Here is a 26,064-nt window from a genome sequence, read left to right as displayed (position 1 = left end):
ATCCAAGGATGTGTAGCACATGCTCCTTGCTTCCCGCAATAGAACACCAATGGACGAAAGATCATAGTCTCCATAATTGATAGCATTAACCAATTGTAAAGAGTCGGATTCAAAAATCACTTGATGAAGCCCCATCTCACCCGCGACTTCAATGGCCTTGTCGCACGCCGTAGCTTCAGCCTGAAAGGATGAGACAAGATAGTCCAGCTTTCCTGCACACGCCGCAATGAACTCCCCTTGTTCTAAACGCGTCACACGGCCCCAAGCACCTCTTCCCTCTCCAACATAAAAAGCAGCATCGAAATTTATTTTAACAAAACCCTATTGAAATAAATTTCGATGCTGCTTTACATAGTTGATCCTTTGGTCTGATGCCTGACAATATGTATCCAACAATTTGGTGAGTGTATGTTCTCTTGAGCGGTATGTGAGCATCTGTCTTTGTACTGCGTTGGAAAAAAAACTAAAATGGGCCGGGACAGTTCAGTCCGTCGCTCGCTAGCTCTCAGTGCGGCATGTCAGACAATTTTTGCCGCAATGAGCGGCGAATAGGAGGAATTGCCACATAGCAGCGGCCCCGCAAAACTGCAGATACGTGTCGAATCCACGCGGCCCAGCTCTCTTTCTCTCCTCTTTCGCCAAGCCCTAGACGCACCACCCTAAGCCACCGCAGCACCGCTGCGGCTTTGCCACCGGAGTTCGTCGGACCACCGTGTGGATCCCGGTCCGTCGACGCAGGCGAGGGCCTCCGACGCCGATCGAAGTGCTGTCGCTGCTGTTTGGTTAGTTTTTGGGCCTCCTCAATTTGCAATTCATCCGTGCGGGGATATGGTAGTTCGGTAGTTTCGGTCCAGCTGATTGCAGCACTGTACAGGGGCGCTTTGCAACAATCGCGTCAGGGGGTGGTTAGATGTGCTGCATTGAGTAATCTGGTCGGTTTATGGGCAACAGAGTTTCGGTAGCTTTGGTCTAGTTGCTCACCTGGCCCCCAGCCAATCTATTCGCCAGGAGAACCGATACTCACATGTATTTGCAGAAAAAGGAATGTTTTTATGAGTAATTATGATAGCAGGGCAAAACTAATCATTACTAATGCTTTGTTCCCTGGCCGCTAATCAATCAGTGAGCTGCATTGGGCAGACCCAGTGCTAGAAGCTCCCACACCAGGTGGGGTTGGGGAAGGATTAGTGAACTGTATTGGCAGATGGTTAAATCCGATAACATGCCTAAAGATCCAATTGATTATTACTTTTTTTTGTGGTGAATTAATAAGTAACAGTCATTGTTTGCACTTGGAGACATGTGTATGTGCTGTAGCCATAAAGGAAATTGTGGGTCATTGATTTTTTGGTGAGTGTCTCCAAGTAACCTTTTTCCTATCACTAGTAAAACTGAAGCGTGAAGAACCACATACCTGTTTTAATCGACGGGTCTGCTTGTGCAACATAGATATTTTGGTGATAGAAGTGGCGGTGATAACAGAGTTAGCAGGAATTGGTTTTGCACGACTATAGGAATGTTGTTTGTTTTGTTTTACTGAGTGGGCATGGTTTGCTTAGATGGTCGTGCGGCTCAGCCTGAGCAGAGTTGGCAATGCATCGTTCTGCTCCAGAGAGATAGAGGCACATGCATGGCGAACCACTGTTTCTATATGGTTGCCCATTGTGGCATTATTTGAGGATATATCTTTTTTTTATTCAGCATTTTTGTGTTAGTTTGAATAGTTGAGTTCGGACTTATATATCTCCTTATGTTAGGTGCTTAATTGTTGTTTTAAAAAAAAAGGTGCTTAATTGCTATTTTGTGCTCTGTTTTCAGTTTAGCCCCGTTGGTCCTCGACAACAGACTCTTCAACTTGTTCAGTTCATACAATGCAACCTCTGCGGCAACCGTTTCAACTTGTTGATCAGGACATGCCAGAAGCTAACATGGGGATGTCAGAGCAGATGCCACATTTTCCGCAACTTGGGCACCATATGCCTCACTCTGGTCTTGTTCTACCTGCACCACGAGCTGTGCTACCTGGTGGATATATGCCAAACATGGGTGCCCCTATGCAGCCTCCGTTTTATACTGTATGTATTTCACTGTTTTACTTCGATGTATGCATATGGAAGGCTTCTCCCTCGCAGTAGTATATATCTAGAATGTTTTTCTTTGCTGACAAGTTATTAATTCTACATTTCAGTATCAACAAATGTGGGTTCCTGTTCTAGTTCACCCCCTGGGTTCAACTCAGCATCACACCATGTCTGCTTGGTTGCCCTCAGTAAGTAGCATGACCTTGGGTTCATTTGCATCACTTGATTTTTGTCTGCAACATATAATTAAGACGTTTGCCACTTCATTCCATTTTTTGTCTACTACATAAAATCGAAAATGCTTTTCCCATGCATAAACTCAGTCTGCAAACTTGCAGGTTAGCTCATCTGACCCTAGCCCTTTGGATTGGCAAGAGTACTTTTCACATGAAGGGAAAAAGTAAGTTGTCTTTGAATTACTTTTTAACTAATGACTTCCCTTGTGATGTATGGCAGCATGATTCAATGTTACATGCTTTGGTATATCTTACTTATTGGCTTTGATTGATATCATTATTTACCTAGGTACTATTACAATAGGAGGACAAAGCAATCAAGTTGGTACAAACCTGCCGAGTTGATGACACCTTTGGAGGTCAGTTGTGATGTGTTCTTATTTGTTGGCTTTCCTACTGTTGTCTTTGTTCTCATGAAGTCTTGACTATAGTTTCATCTTCTATTTTCAGCATATTGTTATTATTTTATCAACCTGTAGATTTCCATGGTTGTTTGTCTTGTACAACGCACCTGTGATATTGCTACTTTCGGTTTACTTGGAAAAAAGGAACTTCAGAACTTTGCTTGTGTAAGGTGACTATTTATCTGCATTAGCAGCAGTGGCAACTTCTACAATGCGTGCCCGTGTTTTATGCACTGCTTACATTTTTCACATGACTGATATCTAAAGTTAAAAAGTTGATGGGCACAATGGATCACATGACCTCATGATTATGCTCTCTTTCATCAACACATTAGCAATACAGCACTGATCCGTACAATTGCTTTCTTCCCATTTTACTTACCTTTGTTCTATTTCTATATCGTAAATATCTTGCAATTATTGTCGATGATTCTTTGTTTTTATTCCTCAAGATGGCAGTGCAATTTCACTTCAGTGTTTACTTTTGTTCTTCTGTTTATATTAATGAGCTGTTACGGCTTTTATTGCATACCTTCGGTGATATAACAGAGGGCTGATGCGACTACTGCTTGGAATGAGTATACTACGGATGAAGGACGGAAGTAAGTTCGTACTGAATTTATTTCGCCACTGGTGTTTTCTTATTTGGTCGGAATCATGGATTTTCCTTATTCCAAAGTCTCACTATTCTACTATTCCAGGTACTACCACAACAGAGTGACGAAGAAATCTCAATGGACTATTCCTGAGGAGCTGAAGGTTGCTCTTTTTACATGACATCCAGAACTACTGTTTTATTATAAAAAAAGATTGGAATGCTTTTACAATTTCATTTTGATTTGTGTTTAGATTGCACGTGAACTAGCAGAGAAGGCGTCAAGCCAACGGCCTGATCAGGACGCTCAAACCACTGCTGGCGCCTATGTTGGATCCTCTTATGCTGCTTCAAGCACACACGATGCAGTGGCGGTCGTTTCTGAAAGAATAGATCAAGAGTTGAGGATTTGAGTCTTGGCCCATGGTAGCATTAGATCAAAAGTTGTTGATTTGACGAAAAAGTTGATTGTGCTTAAGTTATTTAAGGTACCCGTTCCAGAGTTGCTATACCGTAGTTGCTACTCCTTTGGGTATAAGCTACCCTGAGTTGTGGATTGAAGTAGTAGTAATATTTACTCCTTCGGGTATCTTTACACGGCCAGTAGCCAACATGTTTTGCACGTTATTGAGCTGGTTACTGGCGAGTGGGGGTGGTTTTGCCCTTTTGCTGAAGATCATTGGGTTGGTTTGGGGCAACTATAATGTACTCACTCCATTTCGAAATATAAGACCTTTTAGACGTATTTGTAGATTCACTCATTTTGCTTCGTATGTACTACCTCTGTCCTGGTTTATTGGCCCCCTTCGCATTTTTTGCTAATTTTTGACATTAGATTTAACTAACAAAATATTAATGAATGTATCCTAAATAATCTCATTGGAAGATATGTTTAACTACGAATCCAATGATATAATTTTTGGTGATATGCATTATTATTTTCTTAATAAAATCTATCATTAAAGTTTGGCCCAAACTATTAAGGGGACCAATAAACCAGGACAGAGATAGTGCTCCATATTGGAATCTCTAAAAGGTCTTAAGAGTAATCTGCATTCGTGAATAACATTCAGAAGGGCAGGACATCCCTGGCCTTTACGGATCAGGAGCGCGCCCATCAGGAGAGCTGTAGCGCTACCATATGTCGTAGACAAGGAGCCAAGCGCTACCATTCATGACACACAGGCACAGTTCAGGGGAGACAAGTGGGCAACAAACACAAACAGAAAATACAAGCAACAAACGATTCAAGTCATATACCATAGAGGGCAAGCAACATCAGAAGGAACAACAATTCACCAGACAACCATATTTCCTGGCAGGAACTACTAGTCTGATCTCACAGGCCAAACAGAACATAGTACAGTGTCATAGTAATATTGCTCGAGCTAGATACCAAATTACCAAAGATGGATTCAATTTGCCGACATTGCAAAATTTTCAGACCAACACCCTTGAAAAACTAACGAGTTCAACAACAGCTTGCTTTTTAAGATAGCCTTCGGTTTAGTCGCCCTTGCGGCGGAAGGAGCAACCCTCGGTGAGCCTGGCCTTACCACCCGTTGGCTGGCAGAGCACTGTTTGGCAGCCTGGGCACACCACAACAGTCTGTGAGTGGCTGAACACAGTAGTGCTGCAATCACAGAAAAGACTAGTTTAGCAATCAATCATAAAAAAAAAATTAGGGGTGTCACCCATCAAAACAAAGTGAACCATCGCAACTACTACAGCAGTAGGAACAATTACAGCAGTATGTGATGTACAATTGTATTGCATGGTAAAGTACTTCAAAATTCAAATAACTTTGTAAAATGGCACGGTGAGTTAAAATTTTGGAACAATTACAGCAGTAGGAACGCAGTGATTTACAAGGATTATGTTTTGAACTTGCGTGCGTTACAAGGCTGGGACATGCAACTAGAGTGTTAGTATCTAAGTGAAGTACAATTCAGAACACCAAAAACACACAAAATTATGTTTAAAAAAATGCATCTTCCATCCTTTTTATTAACCTATAAAGCATATGCTGTCACAGAAAGCAGTACCAAAGTACCAAACAGAAATCAGTAGAATAAACTAGGCACATGTCTCATATTACCAGTTTACTTACAGAAATAGCAAGAACGTTTTTAAAGCATGACGACTATGTCTTGTTATCAAATGAACATCTAAGGCTAACCAGTAGCAAATGAACCTACTGAACTATGCAGTTGCAAAGAAGACAAATGGTGAAGAAAAATTACATGTTGAAGCAGCCCTGGCACTTGACGTCCTGCAACAACAGTTAACACATGACCATCAGAACCACCATAACCCAAACAGAAAAACAAAAATGCCAAACTTTAGCGTAAGGAATGCACCGAACTGATTGCTGTCATGAGAAAAAAAGGGACGTGGCACTAAGTTACACGGTAGTATATGATTCCATGATCTACAGAAACAACTCAGGTCAGAACAGCAATTTCTATAGTGTTCACTCAGACATTTGTTCTAGCATAGAGATTTTCGGATACCTAGAACATGTGGCAACACGGGTTGACATATATGCAAGGGTATGTAAATCTTTGACAGAACTAACGCATGCTTCAAGATTAATCACAGGCAATCACTATCGGCCGCGTAATCTACCACGAACCCGTGGTAACAGGCACATACTCAGCTACAGCAACAGCCTGCCGAAGCAGAATTCTTCCAAATCAGATGAAAAATTCAGGCAACCAAAAGGTGACATCTTTTCCACATAGTATGTCTCAACTACGCGCTGTACGAACACCGCTGAGAATGGTGCCTAAAAGGAGAAGATGCACGCACGGGGAGAAGATTCTAAGGGGAAGGGGAAATTTGTACCATGAAGAAGGAATTGGGGGACTGGACGAGGCGCTTCTTCTTGTGCTTGAGCTTCTCGAGCTCCGCCGGCGGGTTCAGCAGGTCGATGTCGTTCTGCAGCACCATCGTGGGAGGCTAGGGTTTGCTCGGGAACCGCGCTCTCTGGTCTCCAGCAGCGGCAATCCGAAGAGGAGGCGGCGGCGGCGGCTAGGGGGCAGAGAAACTGGAGAAGGTTAGGGTTGGGGCAGTATTTATAGACAAGGGTGAGGGGATCGGGGAGGTGGAGGAATTATAGCGATCCGTATGCAGCAGTGGGTCGCCCGTCTCACCGGTTAACCGGGCCAAGCCCAGCACGCGGTGTTCCACGCGTGTCCGCGAGCCACCGACAGAAGCGCTTCACGCTCTCTTTCTTTCTTCCTTTTTTCTTTCTTTCAGTTTTTTCTTTCATATTTTGGTGTTTCACTTTTATATATTCCGGCCTTTTTTATTTCGGTTGCTTCAATTTAAATTTAAAAGGGTTACTGAATTCAAACATGTTTGCAACTTCAAAAAATTGCATTTTGAAAATATCCACGAGTTTGGAAAAAAATGTTCACAAACTTAAAGAATGTTCACAAATTCAAAAACTGTTCAAGAATTTAAATAAGCAGTGAATTTTAAAATGTTCATGAGATCAAACAAAATGTTCACAAATTCATAAAATGTTTGAGATATAAAAAAATGTTCGCAAAGTAAAAATTGTTTGTGAATTCAATACATGAATTTGAACATCTTCGTAAATTTGAAAAGATGTTCATGGAATTTACAAATATTCAAAAATTCAAAAAATGTTTATAAATTTGAAAACATTTTTTGCAAATTGATAAATGTTCACGGATATGAGATCGCAAATTAAAAAATGATCATAAATTCAAAAAATGAATTTGAAAAGTTTGTGAATTCAAAAATGTTCACAAATTTAAAAACATGAATTGAGGTAGACCTCTCGGATGAGTACAAGTTCTTCACATAGCCATGATGGTTATCACAAACTAACGCCCGCGTTTTGGGATACCAATCCTCCACAGAGCGAGGAGGGTGGCAGGGGATACTTCTGTGCGGCCTCCTCCACGTCAAGCATTTCTTCCTCCTCCAAGAGCGGAGCTCAACACGGACGAAGGAGAAACGACACAATGAAAGTGAAGAGGAAGTGGACCTCTATGCCAACACATGACCGTGAATTTTTTTTATAGCGGCAGGTGGTGGGAAAAATGGCCGTAAAGGGCATAAGCAATTGTGTACATGGCGGCCAACATTAATTGGCCCGCTCCTCGGTGCCATGGGCATCTACGCCATTAGTAGGGAGAGAAAATGGGCCATGTGAGAGGATGAGGAGGGAGGTGAAATTTCCCTCCCGCGATGGAGATTGAGCGCACTCCAAATCAATGTCCCACGACCTCCAGATATGGGGGAAATATCTGGTACTCCCACCCCTAGGGTGCTCCCAGTGCTCCAAAACTCTGTAGCACATTTCAAAATGTTTGAAAAATTCTGAAAAAAATCCAGCACATTGACGCAACATCAAAGTATGTTGTCAAAAAATTTGAAATCAAAATTCGAAACGTAGCTTGAGAAACATAAATGACAAATTCGACAGTAAATAGTACGCAACTTAAGCTGGGCTTTAGATTAGGCCCATCATCACATTGATGTCCATTTTGTCATTTTTGTATCTCGAGCAATGTTTCGAATTTTGATTTGAGTTTTTTTAACAACATACATTGATGTTGTGTAAATGTGCTGGATTTTTTTTAGATTTTTTTGAAGATTTTAAGATGTGCTACCAAGTTTGGAGCACCCTAGGGGTGGGAGTACTAGATATTTCCCCTCCAGATATGGATGCTCACTGCTCGATTTGTAGCAGCCTTCATAATAAAATTGACAGTCGGATGATAACTCTGCTAGAACGGCATTTTCGGCCAAAATCACCAAACAAGAGGTTATTATGGCAATTGGGCCGCTGTAAGACAATTAATACTTTACCTCTATCATGCAAGAAATCATCTGTCACTGTTTTCAAATGTAAATCACAGAACCGATTCTTAGAAGAGTCAATTACACTGGTGGTGCTACAACTTGGCATAAACTGTCACTTTGGTGCTAGAAGTTGCGGGGTACATCAAAGTGGTGCAAAAACTTGGCATTGGCGTGCAAATACAGTGCTTATCTCGTTTGTACACGTAGTCATTGCTGACTAGGCGCATGGGGCCCGCTGTCAGCCAGTAGACCAGAGAGAAGGGGCTTATGGCCTGATTTTTTTTAAAAACACCCTCAAGATATAAAAAAATCACAAAAGAGCCCAAGGTATCGAACGCAAGAACAACTCCGTTAAAACAATAAGGCTAACCAACACACCATTACGTTGGCTTGTCTAGCACGGATAACAAGCTTATATATAAAAAATTATATGTGCACAAATACGGCTGCATGGGAACTTATATGGGCTGCAGATAATTCGGCCCATTATGCACCTGTTCTTTTTAAAAAAATATTTGTAAAACGTAATTAATAAAAATTATATGTATGATACCCGGACGTGGGAGAGGTGGCATTTAAATATACATCCGTGTATGATATAAAAAGTATTTAGTTAATACAGATATTTAATAAAAATTAAAATGTTTAATGAATACATAAATATTACACAATCGCGTCTTATACTCCCTCCGGTCCTTTTTACTTTGCAATAAGATTTTATGAAGCCAAACCTTGTCAACTTTGACCAAATTTATATGACAAAATATCAACATCCACAATTTTAAAGTTATACTATATAAATATTAAATTCATGACGCATCTAACTATATTGATTTAGTATTGTGAATGTTGTCTATAAAGTTGGTCAAACTTTAGAAAGTTTGATTTCAGACAAATCCTATATGCAGAGTAAAAATGACCGGAGGGAGTATTTAAATTATACAAAATGAATATTCATATGAACAGTTTAAATTGTAAATTATGAATATTTCTAGTTAATGTAATTATTTAAATGTTGTATAAAAAATATTTTTTTGAAATTGTAATTTATCTTTTTTATTATAAATTATGCAAACATTCATATAATTCGTAAATTATTACTATGAGTATTTTAACTTAATTGGTGAACAAGGCGGACCCACTTCTCATATTGAGGTTACAAAATTTCCCACGTCAATTGCTATTTTTTAAAAGGAAAAAAATATTTCGAGGGCGTTTTTGAAAAAAAAAACAGGCCACACTTTCCTTTTCTCTGGTCTAGTCGATGACAGCCGGCCCCACACGCCTGGTCAACACCGACTCCGTATACAAACGAGATAAGCACCATATTTGTATGCCAATGTCAAGTTTTTGCACCCTTTTGATATACAACACAACTTCCAGCACCAAAGTGACCGTTTACGCCAAGTTATAGCACCAACAGTGTAATTGACTCTTCTTAGAAATAACGCAACATGATAATTCTTTCTCTCTTCCGTCTAAATCGATCGTGTCCTCAACGCACCATCTGCTGAAGCTTTGGCATTGCTGCGTGGTCTAAAATTGCTCACTGAAGTTGGCTGCAGCAAGGTAACGATTGAATCTGATGCTTGAAACTTGTTGAAGTATACAACTGCATTACTGAAGTTTGGAGCCCGTACTCAGCAACCATGGCAGCCATTTGCTTTCGTCTATCTCATGGAATTCCGGGGATTTCATTCTAGAAGGATGCAAATGGATTGGCACATTTTCTAGCTGGACACTTTTTTGATACAAAGACTTGTTGTCTTTTGGGTAGATGAAGCTCTCGCCTCCTTATTATGGCATGTGTTGCTTGATGTAACTTTGTCAAAGTTTAAATAAAGTGTCCTGAGGCTTTCCCTTTAAAACTAAAAAAAAAAACACAACGGTGTTAATATTTCTTTCTTCCATATTCAAATAGAAAAAACACAACATGATATTAGTACTTTATTTTTTTCCTTCTGAATGCATTATCTATTTTGGCCCCAAAAAAACCCTCATAACTAGTGAACGTTCGTGGGGAGGATGGCATTTGCGAACGATTTTGATGGCAATTTGTGCTGGTCGGGGATGACAATTTTAGTTGGTGAGCATGGCAGCTCAGCTTTAGTTCTGTTTTTCCTCCGAATTGCCGTGCTTTGAAACTAAAATTGTCATCCTTGCGGCAATATAAACTGTCATCAAAACATTCGTAATTGCTATCCCTCGCAGCGAAGGCAACCGAATAGCATTACCCAAGAAAAAACATTATCTGAAAATATTCTATCCTGCATGATCCGTAACAAGATCTCTCATTGTGTCTCCTGAAAAAATGGCGAGAGCCCGAAATAGAGAAACAGAAGAGAAGGAAAACGGGAAAGGCGGCATCATGAGCCCCCGTCCATGCAGCGATCTTGCAGTCGGTCAGTTACGAGAACGGATCGAGCCATCTGATCGATCACCGCCAGCACCATTCCGCGCCGGCCCTCCTATCCGATCCCATTCACCTCACGGCGAGCGCTCAAGCAAGAATTAATCCGGCGCCAGCGGCGACAGAGAGAGTTAGAGAGAGGGCGATCGATCCTCCCCGCCGTCGGCCATGGCGCGGTCGAGCGCGGACGACATGGAGCTGAAGCGCGCGTGCGAGGCCGGCATCCTGAGCAAGGAGAAGGCCCCCGAGAAGGTGGTGATGTCCATGCGCGTGGCCAAGGGCCGCACCAGCGGCGGCACCTGGGCCGGGAAGGCCGGCAAGCTCGCCACCCGCCACAGCAACATGGCCAAGCCCCGCGTCCTCGCCGTCACCAGTCAGCACCTCCATCGGTCCACCCACCCATCCATCCATCTCTCTTTCATCTCCATCTCAGACAATCATATGCATCTTGTTTGGTTCCCCCGTGGCAGCCAAGCCGAAAGGGCAGAAGACCAAGGCGTTCCTGCGAGTCCTCAAGTACTCCAATGGCGGAATCCTCGAGGTGATCTCTCACGACAACCTAATCAATCAATCAATTGGTTCGATTTACCGAGCTGCAAGAACGTCCGATCGATTTCTGACATTACCTCCGTCGATCGATCATCACTCGTCAGCCGGCGAAGGTGTACAAGATCAAGCATCTCCACAAGGTGGAGGTCGCCTCCAATGACCCCAGCGGATGCACCTTCATCTTGGTACGTACCATCGTCATTCCTCGCGATTAATTACTTACCCCCTGCCTGTCTATCTGCCGGTCACCGGCGAAACAGACCTCTTGATTTCACACAAAAATTGTGTATATGCATGCAGGGGTTTGATAACCTGAGGAGCCAGAGTGTTTCGCCTCCGCAGTGGACGATGCGCAACAAGGACGACAGGTGACGCGTCAGCCAGTTCGTTCGACCATCTACTCCCTCCGTAGTGTAAAAAACGTTCTTATATTTTGGGACAGAGGGAGTAGTTTTCTATCCATTCATTTGTGCATACTATTGTCTAAGTCTTGCAGGAACCGTCTGTTGATGTGCGTCCTCAACTTGTGCAAAGAGCTGCTGGGTGGCATCCCCAAAGTGGTTGGCATGGACATCGTCGAGATGGCTATCTGGGCCAAGGTACGCATGCATGCAGATGATTGTTTTCTCACTGTTATCGGGGTTGGAAGCTTGGAAAAATGTGGCTGATGGTAAAGAGGAACCATTGTTGAGCTTCTGTATGACACAAAGAGAAATAACCTTGACCACTAGAGCTGGTGATAATAAATTCAGTTTCTTTTTGCGGGATGACAATAGATTCAGTTTTGCTCATGGCTTGATTTCCTAGCGAGAGAGGGAAAGAGGTAGAGAGCAGCTTTGTGAAATGTTGTGTTGGGATGTACTGTACTACAAAAGCTTGTTCAGTTTCGTGTCCAAGATCTGGAGTCCAAACAAGTCCTAGACACCCCAAAGAGCAGAGCAGGCTCACGCATCCAAGCTTCCGCTCGCAATCGAGCTCATTTTCGCTATCCAACGCGGCCATGGCAACGGCGCCAGAGCAGAGCGGAGTCCTGCTCGCGTGCTGGCCTGCTGGGCTTCCCCTAGCCGCCGCCAACCAAGGCTGTGTGAGCCATGGGAGCCTCGCGCCTTCCCTGTTGCCACTGCCTTCAAGCTGTTCGGCGAAATGCCCAGGAGATGAAAGCAACGGAACGCATCTTGCATGATGCAGCTTGCAGACTTTGGGGGTCATACAGAGGTCATATTCACCCGGTCGAAGCCCGTTGACCTTTTTCCAGTGTTTCTTTTTCACACAACTTTTCCAGTGCTGCATTTTGAATTTTGAAAAAATATATTATATGTTTCATCATGAATAACTAAGTGTTGGACTAGTGTACCCGGCTTTAGACTGCACATATGTTTGAAGTTACCTAAGACACATCATCCATGGTCCTCATGTCCAGGGCAAATAGATCAATACAGTCTTGTATATTTACCTGTACCATGACTGTTTCGCCCGTTCAACTCTATCGAGTACCTAATGTTTAAGACTTGGAGCTTCCTGTATGCTATTGTATAACACGAGTTACAATATTAAACTGCAACGCAGGAGAACACTACAACAAAGGTCGCGCAGGCTGCCTCGGGAGATGGCCTCTTTGACTCAACTGTGCTAGAGCCTGACTCGCAAGTTGCCGTAGAAAATGACCTGGTTTCGCAAGCAGAGGAAGAGGACATTGAGGCTCTCCTTGGCACGTAAGTTGCCGAACTGGTAGCGCCATGCTTGGACATCTGCAGCGCACAACAGACTTCTATGTTTGCATGAAAACTATGATACTGACGCCAACATTTTATCGGCGCAGCTATGTCATGGCCATTGGCGAAGCAGAGGCGTTTTCAGAAAGGATGAAGCGTGAACTTGTAGCTCTGGAATCTGCAAATGTGTATGCCCTTATGGAAACAGAATCTGTTGTGGAAGAGGTATGTGAGCAGTTTTCGCTATCCTGTAAATGCACTCTCATCATCTGCATGCCAATTGGAGCATTACTGTTCTTTTATGCAGCATGCAACGTCAATTCAGCATCTGAGTTTTGGCTAGTTTAATCTCGTATGATATGAACTTGCACATTTTGCTATGTCTCTCATTATCATGAGGTTCCTACCAAAATACTCCCTCCGTCTCAAAATAAGTGTCTCAACTTTGTACTAGCTCTAGTACAAATTTGTACTAAGCTCAAGACACTTATTTTGGGACAGAGGGAGTATTAGTTATTTTTTATATCTACTTTCAGCTTACCCTTCCTTGGAGGACCAAATTAGCTAGCCGTATACACACCTCCTAAAAGTACTCATGCTATTTTTCCATCATCTCATTAGTAGATAAAGCTCATCCTGATTTGCTTCAAAAGATTGTTCACAGCAGGTTATTTGACATGGCAATGATGCATACAGTAATTGCCTATTTTAGCATTACATATATCGCCAGATAAGTGTGCTCAGAAAATTAACCTGGGAAACATAACAAGTGCTCATACTGTTTTTCACCCTCCGGTTTAAACTTCTTTCAGGAGAATAGATTAATTTTTTTTTTACATCCAAGGATTAACTATTTTATTTATTTTACCAATCATTTCCATATGATTATTGTTAGAAGCCACATTTGTAAGTCTTAGTCCTAAACTGTTTTTTTATGCATTGTTACACATATTACGAATCAGAGAAATTTGATGCCTTACAACTTCAAGTTTGGGTTCTACAGGTATTGCAGGGCTTAGAAGTAGCTACTATATGTGTTGAAGATATGGATGAGTGGCTTGGCATTTTCAATATCAAGCTCAGGCATATGAGGGAGGATATACAATCTGTAATTTTTCTTATCTCTAGCTCTAGTAGTCAATTTAATTTCAGGATTACCATAAGCTAAAAAAAATTTAATTATATTCACAGATTTGCAGGTTCACAGCTTTGTTTATCATACTGACCTATAGTATCATGAATTTTAATCGTTAGTACCTCCTACTCCCTCCGTTCCTAAATATAAGTCTTTGTAGAGATTTCACTGTGGATCACATACGGATGTATATTGATGCATTTTAGAGTGTAGATTCACTTATTTTGCTCCGTATGTGGTCCATAGTGGAATCTCTCCAAAGACTTATATTTAGAAACAGAGGAAGTATATGATAGAGTTTCTTTTTTTCCTTAAAAAAGTAAATTTGAAGGAACCACAACCATTGGGACGAAGGTTTCAGAAAACCAAAACTATTGGGGCTAACAGATAAAACCCACCCGAAATGCCCGGTTCAGCTCATTTGACAGGGAATCTGACCTGCGGGGCCCACCATCCAGTGCAACATGGTGAAAAGAAGGCTCTCAGAAGGACGGGCTCACCGGCGCGGGGTTGGAGTTATTCGAGGACGAGCCCAACGAGCCGTCGATGGTGCTGGTGAAGGACAACATGATTCTGACGTATCACCAGGTCATGTTCGTCGCACCCAATGGAGGACATGCTGACCACCCACCGATGAGAGGCCGCTGTTGCTCCTGGCGCAACCGGTTTCCCCGTAATTGGCTCCTCCGCTTGCTGATGCAGCGGGTGCGGCAGAGGCGAGGTTGCTTCTGGCACTCGAGCTTGTGGGTTGTGGCCGTGGTCTTCTTCATCAACTTGGCTGAATACGGTGTCGGGCTTGTCATTGCTGTGCTGCACGCCTGCACTGGGTGGCCACCACCGACTACCGGACCAGTTCCAATCTGACCCAGCTGTTCGACCTTGTCTGACTCAGCGCGTGACAAGGCAGAATCAGCTCACTCTTCTCCCCACGTATGCACTGACCGGTAGCCATTAGGCTCCATGGGTTAGATTCCTTGTTAACTGAGCTGAACCGGGCGAGTTGAGTGGGCTTTGAAACCTTCATCCCGATAGTTGCGGTTCCTTGATATTTACTCTTGAAAAACAAAAAGGGGGTTTTCTTTTCACATATATATTTGGCACTAGAATTTGGAAGTCATATTTAGCAGCAAAGCTACTGAAGATAATTAGACTGGATTATAATATCCAATTGTTGTTTGAGAGTGAGTTGTGTTAAGCTTTATGCACTAGCCAACACAACCAAAAGTACGAAGTGACGGAAAGGACTAGGCTAGGCAATCTACATATACACTTCAACACCCCCTCTCACATGTGAATAGAGGTATGGCTCAAGAGGCCTATACGTGGACAGAAAGGGGGGCAGCAACAATTTTTAGATAAATTGCGAAAGCCAAGACTTGAACTCAAGACCTTAGCTCCGATACCATGTTAAGATTCAAGCACCAGCCAACGCAACCAAAAGTCCGAACTGACGGAAAGGGCTAGACAATCCACATATACACTTCAACAAGTTGAAGTGAATGATTTGAATATCTTTCATCACCTTGAGTATAAGCTTCACTATTTCCTTTGTTCCATTTTCCAGATAGAATGGCGTAATAACAGGTTGGAAATGCAATCTGTAAGTAATGTGGCATTAGGTGAGGAGCTAGACAGATTGCTTGTACTCTTGCAGATTCCACCTGAGGTGGGCACTGAATAAGCTTGTTACTCTTGCACTATATCCATATCTACAGTTTGGTGATTACAATATTCATGTGATTAATCATGTTGTAGTATGAGGTGTCATTGACTGGAGGCTCATTTGACGAGGGAAACATGGTCAAGAATATAGAAGCCTGTGAATGGTTAACTAGTGCTATAAAGAACCTAGAAGGGTCCAATCTGGATCCATGCTATGCAAAACTGCGTGCTGTATGTTTTCTCTTTTCCTTGTGTCATAATTTTCTGTCTTGATGATTATCTTGTCAGGTTTTTCCTTTATAGTTATATTTCATTATTATTTAGATTAAACCCAAAATTGTCAAATAAGCAGTGGCGGAGGCAGGGGGGTGCCAGCAGGGGCCCCTGCCCAGGTCAACATGCAGATTTTGCCACTACATGAGTGATTACTTGCTGCTAATATTGTGTATTATGATGATTTTGTTGGCTTTGGCCCTCCCCAACATGATTTAACATCAGTTGGCCCCCCTGATTAAGGCCCTGTTCGAAGTCACTCCAGCTCCTAAAAATACGAGGAGCTGAAGCATCTCTTTCCCAGCTCCGTGCCTTTTGACTCCAGCTCCGGGAGCGGAGTGGTGGAGTGGCGGGTCTCCGAACAGGGTCTAAATTTTCCTGGCTCCGCCACTAAGTCCACTGTCTGGTAACCTCCCACTGATCTGGAGCACATGAAATACATGGAAGGCTTACTATGTACATGTAAATACATCTGGCAGAGACTAGGAGAAACTTACAGCAAACAAGCTGACCTCTTTGAAATGGAAGGTTCCTGAAATGATATTTACTGCAAAAAAAAACTACGCGAACATTTTAGAATCGCTTCAAAAGCTGTGCGCTGTATATTTTTTTCCTTATCAGAGCAGATACAGTGTTCGGAAACTAGGTCTGTTGAGTCTGGTATTCAGTTCCTTTACAAGTCAAATACCTTTTTTAACTTGTTAGTTAACTTTGCCATGAATGTAGGGAAACAACCTCTTGCAGAAATGTAGGGAAATGCTGCGTACTATAGACCCAAAATGGTCGGACCCTTCCCCGGACCCTGCGCAAGCGGGAGCTACGTGCACCGGGCTGCCCTTTTCTTAGTTAACTTTGCCATGAATCTCCAGTAGCGATTGTACATTCTATCAACATGAAAAGTACCTGAGGGTTTACCGATCCATGGTTTATGAGTTATACATAATTGACAAGCTGCAACGTCTCCAGTTTCAAAGATTACCAAAAATAATATTTCTCAGCCAATGTGCATTTTCTGTTGAAATTCATACAGGTTAGAGAAAAACGTGCAGAATTTGTACTTCTAAAGTGCACATTCGTTCGGAGAGCGTCAGAATTTTTAAGGAATTACTTTCCAAGTTTGATTGATTCTATGCTAAATGATAAAGACAACTTCACTCAGGTAAAACCACATCCAATAATTGCAATGAGTTTAAATTTTGGATCAAAAGAGGACTTGTATGAAAATTTTATAGACACCTGCAGAAAGGGCTACTGCAGAGGCCTGACCATGCTGACATGAGGTACAAATGCAGGACTTATGCTCGGCTTCTACAGTTCATCAAGGTTACTTGCATGTTATCTTGGTGTGATATTATAATCCTTCCGCAAATAGGGAATAATTAGTTTACTTCATGCTCACTTTATACTACATTTTTGTAGAGTCTGGACAAAAGTTGTATGATTCCTTTACGGAAAGCTTACTGCCATTCTCTGAACTTGCTAATTCGACGGGAGGTAAGGTTCTTTCTGTACTTTCTCAAGTTGTTACGTGATTATATTTCAAGACACCGATTCGTTGATTTGGTTGCTATGACCATGCAAAAATAACAACTCTGTTTAGCCATTTTGATAAGTAAATTTGACTGTTGATCTTCTGAGAGGTGTTATCAAGTAACAATCAAGACTTTTCCATCGAGACTCGTTCAGGGCACGCCACGCGCTGCTTGGCACTTGGGGCCCTTAACCACGTCTGCAAGACCTTAACTTAGCCAATTAATGCATGCAACACTTGACTCGTTTTCAATTAGCCATGCATGCTACGTACATTAACAGAAAGGGATGGGGTACGAGGGGTTACAGGGGTTTAATCGGGGCTAGAACACGTGCTCCTCCTTGGTTATAGCGTTTTGCTGCTCCTGCCTAACAAAGCGAAAGGGATGGAGTACGATGAGAAACACACTCATCCTAAAAAAATGATCAACTCATGACCATCAGTGCATGGAGGGTTCGACATTCAGCCCACCCCACAGGGTGCAGGACACTGCTTCCCGTATAGCACGTATGCCAGCAATAACATTTTGATAACTTCTTCAATTGGTGCAACATGCCGCGAGAATCCGTGTCCATGGGTACGGGACTGCCTGCAAATGCCTGCAGTGCATCCTTTCTCTATGTTCTACCAAAAATACTGAGCCTTGAAGTTTCTGTAACTTCATTAGCAATGCAAACAATGCTGAAAGAACAATCGACTAACTCAGTGACCACTCACATATCAGATCATATCTCAGTACGTGGCAAATAGCCTATGGGCAGTTAACCTCCAGAATAGCAAGCTTTTTCTGTAAATACAAAGTGCAACCTTAGTTCTTTTTCTGGGTACCTTATCGAGAGATGCAGCAAAAGGAAATTTAAAAAATGGACATTTCATGTGTATTCTTTTTGTAGGCCCGTGAATATTCTAATGAGCTCCGAAATAGTTCAAAAGCGTCAAAGAGCAGCACACCATCGTTTGAGGGTCCTGCAGGTGCAAATCAGCCAGCTGGTATTGCAGATAGTCCTGCAGAAGCGTACTCCAAAATGATTACTGCCTTTATTCCTCTTCTTGTTGACGAGGTGTCTCTATTTTTACTCATTTTATGTGAAATTTCAAAGTAAATCCTGTCATATTATTAGAATTGACATGTAATATTTTTCATCATGGATATCTATGATGTAGAGCTTGTTCTTGGCACATTTTATGTGCTTCGAAGTTCCTACATCGGATGGTTCAGATAGTGATGAAGATAGTACTCCGAAAACTTCTGGATCCTCTGGGAGTAGTGCCAAACCAAGTTAATGAACCACCGACACTCAAGTTCAACAATGTTCTCACGATGATAAAATTGTTCTTGCTTTTTGCATGATATAGAACTATCATCTTACTAAAACAATTTTCCAGGTAACAACAGTTCAGCCGATTTGGGAGTGCTAAACGAATGCTTACAGGAGATGCTCGATGGTATTCAGGTTGATTTTCTTGTCTTTCTCTTGTAAACATTGGCGACATGGTTTTACAAAAAAATGAGAAACATAAAGCTGAAATTTAAGCTATTCAAGCGTACAGGCTTCACATGTTTTACATGCCATACTTTCAGGAGGACTTCTATGCTATAGTTGACTGGGCATTCAAGCTAGATCCACTGAGTTGTATACCAATGCACGGCATAACGGATCGTTATATTGCTGGTCAGAAGACAGAGGTTGCAGGATACGTTTCGGTGCTGCTTGATGACTTGGAGTCAAGAATAACCATTTTGTTTAGCAGGGTCTGACACTAGCTTTGACTCTAGCTCTAGGCAGAGATCTGTTGTGCTCCCACTTTGGAGCCTCTACTTTGTTCTTTACTGTTTCAATTTTCTTGGGCAGCACAGTTCGTTGATGATGCCTGTTTCCAGGTCGAAAAGTATGAGCGTAATGTAAAACAAGTTGGAGTTGTGCCATATATTCCCAGGTACATTGTTATTTGTTTCGTAATACTTGTAGAATCCAGGACAACTGGCTTGCTCAACATGATGCATAGCTTAAGCCTGTGATATCCATGTAGTTTCATTGTTTCCTTTTATATAGGTTTTCTCAACTTGCAGCACGAATGGAGCAGTATATCACTGGATCCAGGGATCTAGTTGATCAGGCATATACGAAAATTGTAAGTCCTTACTGCAATGTGGAGCATGTATTTCTTAATGAACAAAAAGAAAATTTATCCATGTACAAACTCTGTTAGATGATATAATCAATGTTGCTTCTTTTCAACATACACAAATATTCTACTAGTCAGAGCTACAGTTACGCTATCAACCATGTTCCTGGTTTACGTAATATGTTGATGTTTCTGAAATAGGTGACCATTATGTTTGTGACTCTGGAGAAGATTGCTCAAGTGGAGCCCAAATATGCTGATATTGTACTCTTAGAGAATTATGCAGCTTTTCAGCACAGGTTCTTCTCCCTTTTCCCCCCCTTAATTGGTGCGCCTTCAACGTACAACATTTCTCAAGAGTTTACACTTCTATTGGGATGCTGGATATCTACTCATGATTATCCAGAATACCCGGTGGTCTCAACAACTGATTAACCTGTCATATTTGATCTGATATACAGTCTATATGATTTAGCGAATGTTGTGCCAACACTAGCTAAATATTATCATCAAGCCAGTGAAGCTTATGAACAAGCTTGCTCGCGCCATATTAATCTTGTCATATATATTGTAAGTTGTTTGCAACTTCTTTTGGTCCCATAATGCCTTTGGCTATGTAATACACTGAGGCATTTATACTACCACATTCCTAGGTTTTTCATTTTTTTGCATATTTGTTTCTTTCAGCACTTTGAAAAATTATTCCAATTTGCTCGGAAAATCGAGGAACAGATGTACAACATGAGTCCTGAGGAGGTAAGTAGTGCTATTTGGCCCTTCACTTCAATTTGAAATTTAATATCATTTATTTATCATAATTTCCAAGCTGTATTTTCTCTGGACCTAATTCGACATTGCTAATATTGTTCTGTGCATGTCTTGATCAGTTATCTATTCTGGCCAGAAAACAAAAATAGTTATATGTCGCTGCCAATAGTAACATGAAATTTAATTATGGTTTTTAAATATAAATAGGAACATAAAATATTAATTATTGATGCTTTCCATGTGAAACATTTTTTTTCTAGATTCACGTACCAAGTTGTTATATCTAAAATATCTTATGTGCAAAATGTCGCTAACATGTGTTTGCTTCCGAGACATATACATACATTCCCTCACCTGAATATTTATAATCCTTAGAAATGTTTACATACTCAAGGTGTAGTGCACAATGATCCTTTTGCTAATATAATTTTTTCCATGGATCTCTCTTATGAGATGATTGTACAGATAGCCTTCCAAGTTGGAATGTCGAAGGTAGATTTCCGCAAGATGCTGAAGTCCAGCCTAACTGGTGTATGTAAAGAGTAGAATTGGTTTTCTTTGCACTCTTAATTATCTGAAATCATTTCAAATATATAATTTTGTTCATATTCCTTTTAATTTTATAACAGCTGGACAAAACAATCACTGCAATGTATAGGAAACTACAGAAAAATATGACTGCGGAAGAGTTGCTACCTTCTCTATGGGAAAAATGCAAGGTATTCCATCTTCATAAATTTTAAACTAAAAGATGATCAGGGAATCTCTCCTCCATTGAAATTTGCAAAGTAGGAGAAACATGGTTCCTTTGGATAGATTGCTTGACTGAAATAATGAAAGTGTTGATCAGTGCCAGTTCCATATTGATACACGTTAGTTCCATATGACCTGGTGCATTTGATCACTGTTGGTAGTGAAGTTTAGCTAGGAAATCATGAGTAGTTCATTCCCATTAACTACGAGTAATGTCTTGCTAATCTTTGCTCGGTGATCCGTTGGTTGCAGAAGGAGTTTCTCGATAAATACACAACCTTCCTCAAACTGATTGCCAAAATATATCCCAACGAAACGGTGACATCTGTGAATGAGATGAGAGACATCCTAGCTAATCTGTAGCAACTTTGCTCTTCTATAAACTTTACAAGGTAACTTTGTGCACTTCGATTTTGGCTTTTGTATGCTGCTACTTATTGGTATTTTTTATGGAACCTATTGGTATTAGCTGTTCTTTTCTGTATGGTGTATGAATATTAGTAGTTTTTTTTCCTGGTTCAATGGATTTGATTTTCAGTTATCCCTCTCTTAGATAATAACATGTAGACTACATTTGTTTTACAGAAACAATTGTCCAGGTGTTCCGGCTATTCGTTGTAGAGAGGAATTAGCGGATCTGGGCTGAGTCGGGGGCGACTGATGTTGGCCGACGGCATGCTCCACCAACCACTCAGTGCTATGTAAAAGTATGTCTAAATTAACCACAAAAACACTATTTTGTTTTTCCCAGTGACCAAATGTAGTGCAGTGTTCCTACTATTCTTGCACATAAGTATGTAATAAGAATAATAGAAACAATACAATGTAGATTTTGAGAAATCATAGGTGTCTACATATATTCTGGTTTGCACATGAACATGGCACCCTCTGCATATGTCAGCGAATGCGCTTGCTGAATTATTTTCACAAATATGACCATATGTTACACTCTGGTTGATCACCGACATACCGTGGTTGAAAATTGTCCCCGAAACAATATATCCTAGGTCGCTTATGGAAAAACACCAGGTATGTATTTCTGTGTAGCCAAAGATGGTTCGGAAGTTCTGAAAATGGCATGAGTTAAATGTTTAGTCACGAACAACACTCCAAGGCTTACCCTACCATCACTATCAGAAAAAAAGGCTTGTCCTACCTTGACGCACATAGGTAGCCACAAGAACAGGACCTTCTGGTAGCGCGCGAAAGCAATATGATAGAAAATGTTTACACCATCGTAACCACATAGAAATTATGTCTGTTTTGGAAGCTTGAGTCCCGGGAACTTTGTCGTGAGATGCTTGGCCGGCATTGTCCCACATGTTTGCATTACTTTTCTTGGGATTGGCATGCCCGCCTCCTCTCCAGGGAAGCGTCCCGCGCGAACGGCGAACCTTAGTGTCGCGGCCACATTTCCTCGCTACCCTCATTGACACCAGGCAAACTCACAAAGCGATGAGCTAAGGTAGGGCTCCTCCTTCGCTCGACACCAGCATGACGGAGCTAGATAGTGTAGCGCTCATGGCGGAGCATGGGCTCCGGGGCGGTGGCCTCGGGTTATTTCAGCGGCATTGTGTTGGGATTTAGTGTTTAAAGGACTGGGGGGGGGGGGGGGGTGTGAACGGTCCTATAAAAAAATACTACACCTTGTTTTAGTAGTTCACATTTTCTAAGCAACAACTTTCTAGTAGGTCCTTAGGAGCACTTAAAAATCAACTTTGAAGTGTATGGCTGCGAGAAAAGTAACATGGGCTTGGCGATTCCAACATGGGCTCAGCGATGTATTTCCCGTGGTCGTATAGTTGGTGCTATCATAGTCCCATCACTATAAAAAAAATACACTTCCGTGATGATACGTGTTTGTCACAGTAGGTCGCGTTTTTTGTCATGCATGTATATCCATGACAAATTTATGACAGAATCAAGATAGTCATACCTGTGCTGTCGTAGAAGTGTTCCATGACATTACCAAAATTATCATCACGGAAGTGTCCACTTCCATGACGATAAATCACGCGTCACAGAAGTGCTTTCGTCAAGGGTGACCGACACGTGGCATCCACCGTAACGGAACACCGTTAAGCTATCGGGTCGGGTTTTGGATCCAATAACCGTTAACAGCCCCGACCAATGGGGATTTTCCACGTGTAAAATCATCATTGGCTGGAGGAGACACGTGTCAGGTCCGCGTTGGCACAGGTGTCACTCATCCAATGGGCGAGACGCGCCTATGATATGTTGACACGTGGACCGGCCCATCAAGTTTAAATGGGCCGGCCCAACTGAAGGCCCACAAGATTTTGCGGAGCATAATGGGCCGGCCCAGCTAAAGGCCCACGAGATTTTGCGGACCATAATGGGCTGGCCCGGCTAAAGGCCCACAAGATTTTGCGGGCCATAATGGGCCGACCCAGGTAAAGGCCCACAAGATTTTTGTGTGCCATAATGGGCCGGCCCAGGTAAAGGCCCACAAGATTCTTGCGGATCATAATGGGCTGGCCCAGCTAAAGGCCCACGAGATTTCGCCGACATTAATGGGCCGGCCCAGCTGTAGGCCCGCAAAATTTTGAGGACCCTAGTAGGCCGGCCCATTAACTGGCTGCCATGTTTTGGGCCAAATGCCGGCCCATATTTGATCCGGTCCATTAATGGCCTGCCACCACTACTAGAAAAAGGGCTATAGATGGGATTGACACTAATGGCGCACCAGACAAGCGGTGCGCCATTAGTATATACTAATGGCGCACCACCTTCTGATACGCCATTAGAGTTGAAACTACTAATGGCGCACCTGGCCCAGGGTGCGCCATTAGTATCAAATTTTTTTTAACTAGTGCGCCTGTCCAAACATACTAATGGCGCATCCAGACACAGTGCGCCATTACTAGTTGTAACTAGTAATGGCGCACCTGCAGGAAAGTGCGCCACTAATGTTGTTTTTTCTATTATATTTTTTATTCCCTTTTTTGCAAAACTACTAATGGCGCACTTTTCCACCATGCGCCGTTACTAGTTTAAACTAGTAATGACGCATTGTGGAACAGTGCGCCATTAGTATATTTTTTTTGCAAAACTACTAATGGCGCACCACCAGAAGGTGCGCCATTAGTAACCTGGATTACTAATGGCGCATTTAGAGTTGGTGCGCCATTAGTAAGTGGGCAGCAACAAGATATTTTGGACAGCCTCTCCTACCCACACTCACTTTCTCCCCACTTCATTCTCTCCACCTCCTCCTTGTCTCGGGTGCCTCCTCTTTTTCACCTCATTTCCACCATAGATTCATTCAATTTAAGTGGTTAAATTACCTTGTTTTGATAGGTAAGTAAGGGGGGAAGCTATATTTATGTTGTTCTCCCTACAACAATGTGCACATGCACTTTTTATGGCCTAGCTAGATCTATGTATGTTCGTGGTGTTGCATATGTTTGTGGTGTTGCATATGTGTTTGTGTTTGGAGGTGTACCGGTATTTGAAATGCGATAGTTGCCAATATTTTGCCGGAATGTTGATTCATTTCCGTTTCGGCGAGAATTTTGGCATTAAGCATTCTTTTTTGTCCTATTTTTAGGGAAAGTCATGCCAAATTTTTTCTTGGTTCTAAAATATCGTTTTGCTCTACCCCGCAGGCGACCATGGTCCGCATGATGACCGAAGGCATCGTGAATAGGTTTTTGAGGTCCGCGAAGGCCGAGATGCTTCAAAAGAACGAGACGGAGATAAGATGTCCGTGTCGAAGATGCAAGCTGAAGAGCCTTATTGCGGACCCGGAATCCGGGCAGGTGCGGGACCACCTGCTCTTGCGTGGTTTCATGGATGGCTATCGGTGGCAAGGTGATGAAGATGACTACGAAGTCGTCCATGGGGGCCGGGCAAGAAATGAGGAAGGGCATCAAGACAACCACCGCGGCTCGGGCGGGCGAGAAGACGAAGAATCCCCAGGAGATGATCACGACGGTGATGTTGTACACAGTCATCATGTAGAAGATGCAGGACATGATGATGAGGAAGATGCCGGAGCAGACGACGGGCATGATCATGAAGATGATGATGCCGGCGGAGCAGACGACGCTGGACCATCGATGGGCTGGGTGCAGGACCCTCATATTCAAGAGCTGCTTCTCAAGCAGACGGATAACGCAAGAGCTGCCACCCGAGAGAAAGCCAAGATGGATCAACTTGAGTTAGACGCGGTTACTCCATTGTATGAAGGATGCAGGCCCGAGGATACCTGCCTGAAAGTAACGCTCATGGCTCTGGAGATGAAGGTAAAACACAAAATGACCGACGCATGCTTCGACGAGAACATGTCATTCTGGCACGAACGTCTTCCCAAGGGGAACAAGTGCCCGACCAGTTTGGAGGAGGCGAAGAAAATCGTGTGTCCTCTGGATTTACCGCACGTGAAATACCATGTGTGCATGAACAATTGCATCATTTATCGGGACGAGCACGCGGAGTCTACCATATGTCCGGTGTGCGGCGTCACTCGATACAAGAAGAGGAAGAAAGCTCCTCGAAAAGTGGTGTGGTACTTTCCGATCACTCCTCGTCTGCAGCGGTATTTCGCGGACCCTAAGGTAGCAACGCTCCTGCGTTGGCACGCGGATAGGGAGGAGAAGAAGCGAGAAGATGACGCAAATGATCCGGAGATAGATAAAAAAGACAAGATGCTGAGTCACCCTAAGGATGCGAGCCAGTGGCAAGCGTTGAACTTCGAAGACCTAGAATTTGGGAACGATCCAAGGAACATCGTGCTGGGCGCGAGCACCGATGGAGTCAATCCGTTTGGCAGCCAGAGAAGCACACATAGCACCTGGCCTGTGTTTGTGTGGATGTACAACCTTCCCCCCTGGTTGTGCATGAAGAGGAAGTACATTCACATGAGTATGCTAATTGAAGGACCGAAACAACCAGGGAACGACATCAATCTGTATCTGGGGCTGCTGAAAGAGGAGCTTGACACGCTGTGGAAAACGCCAGCCA

At 42.6% G+C, this 26,064-nt stretch overlaps 3 protein-coding genes across 5 annotated transcripts; 2 read left to right on the top strand and 1 right to left on the bottom strand.

Annotated features, from left to right (window-relative positions):
- Positions 1-594: 594 nt before the first annotated feature.
- Positions 595-3,832, top strand: LOC123096161 (pre-mRNA-processing protein 40A). Of its 2 annotated transcripts, none has more exons than XM_044517791.1 (8): positions 595-782; positions 1,824-2,075; positions 2,189-2,269; positions 2,420-2,481; positions 2,607-2,676; positions 3,271-3,323; positions 3,423-3,480; positions 3,571-3,832. In XM_044517791.1, the coding sequence occupies exons 2-8, from the start codon at positions 1,872-1,874 to the stop codon at positions 3,727-3,729; spliced, it is 687 nt and encodes a 228-aa protein (XP_044373726.1). In that variant the 5' UTR covers positions 595-782; positions 1,824-1,871; the 3' UTR covers positions 3,730-3,832. The 2 variants fall into 2 exon arrangements, with proteins under 2 accessions (XP_044373726.1, XP_044373725.1); XM_044517790.1 differs by having other exon boundaries at positions 596-782; positions 1,819-2,075.
- Positions 3,833-4,546: 714 nt separating this feature from the next.
- Positions 4,547-6,409, bottom strand: LOC123096162 (40S ribosomal protein S27). Its single transcript, XM_044517792.1, has 3 exons — positions 6,164-6,409; positions 5,560-5,588; positions 4,547-4,949 (listed from the first exon to the last, which is right to left on the bottom strand). Exons 1-3 carry the CDS (start codon positions 6,266-6,268, stop codon positions 4,823-4,825), a joined length of 261 nt encoding a protein of 86 aa, XP_044373727.1. The 5' UTR covers positions 6,269-6,409; the 3' UTR covers positions 4,547-4,822.
- Positions 6,410-10,533: 4,124 nt separating this feature from the next.
- On the top strand, positions 10,534-21,470 carry LOC123096160 (exocyst complex component SEC3A). Of its 2 annotated transcripts, none has more exons than XM_044517789.1 (25): positions 10,534-10,941; positions 11,039-11,109; positions 11,222-11,302; positions 11,418-11,485; positions 11,614-11,716; positions 12,684-12,829; positions 12,937-13,054; positions 13,833-13,937; positions 15,529-15,630; positions 15,720-15,857; positions 16,930-17,058; positions 17,142-17,222; positions 17,319-17,393; positions 18,324-18,491; positions 18,595-18,709; positions 18,817-18,884; positions 19,013-19,183; positions 19,313-19,368; positions 19,485-19,563; positions 19,759-19,856; positions 20,019-20,127; positions 20,245-20,313; positions 20,791-20,856; positions 20,955-21,044; positions 21,331-21,470. In XM_044517789.1, the coding sequence occupies exons 1-25, from the start codon at positions 10,737-10,739 to the stop codon at positions 21,439-21,441; spliced, it is 2,622 nt and encodes an 873-aa protein (XP_044373724.1). In that variant the 5' UTR covers positions 10,534-10,736; the 3' UTR covers positions 21,442-21,470. The 2 variants fall into 2 exon arrangements, with proteins under 2 accessions (XP_044373724.1, XP_044373723.1); XM_044517788.1 differs by having other exon boundaries at positions 19,289-19,368.
- The last annotated feature ends 4,594 nt before the right edge of the window (positions 21,471-26,064 follow it).

This window comes from Triticum aestivum, chromosome 4D (assembly GCF_018294505.1).
Source record: "Triticum aestivum cultivar Chinese Spring chromosome 4D, IWGSC CS RefSeq v2.1, whole genome shotgun sequence".
Classification (NCBI taxonomy): Eukaryota; Viridiplantae; Streptophyta; class Magnoliopsida; order Poales; family Poaceae; genus Triticum; species Triticum aestivum.
Note: the sequence above shows the minus strand (reverse complement) of the source record. Positions and strands in the feature narration are given on the sequence as shown.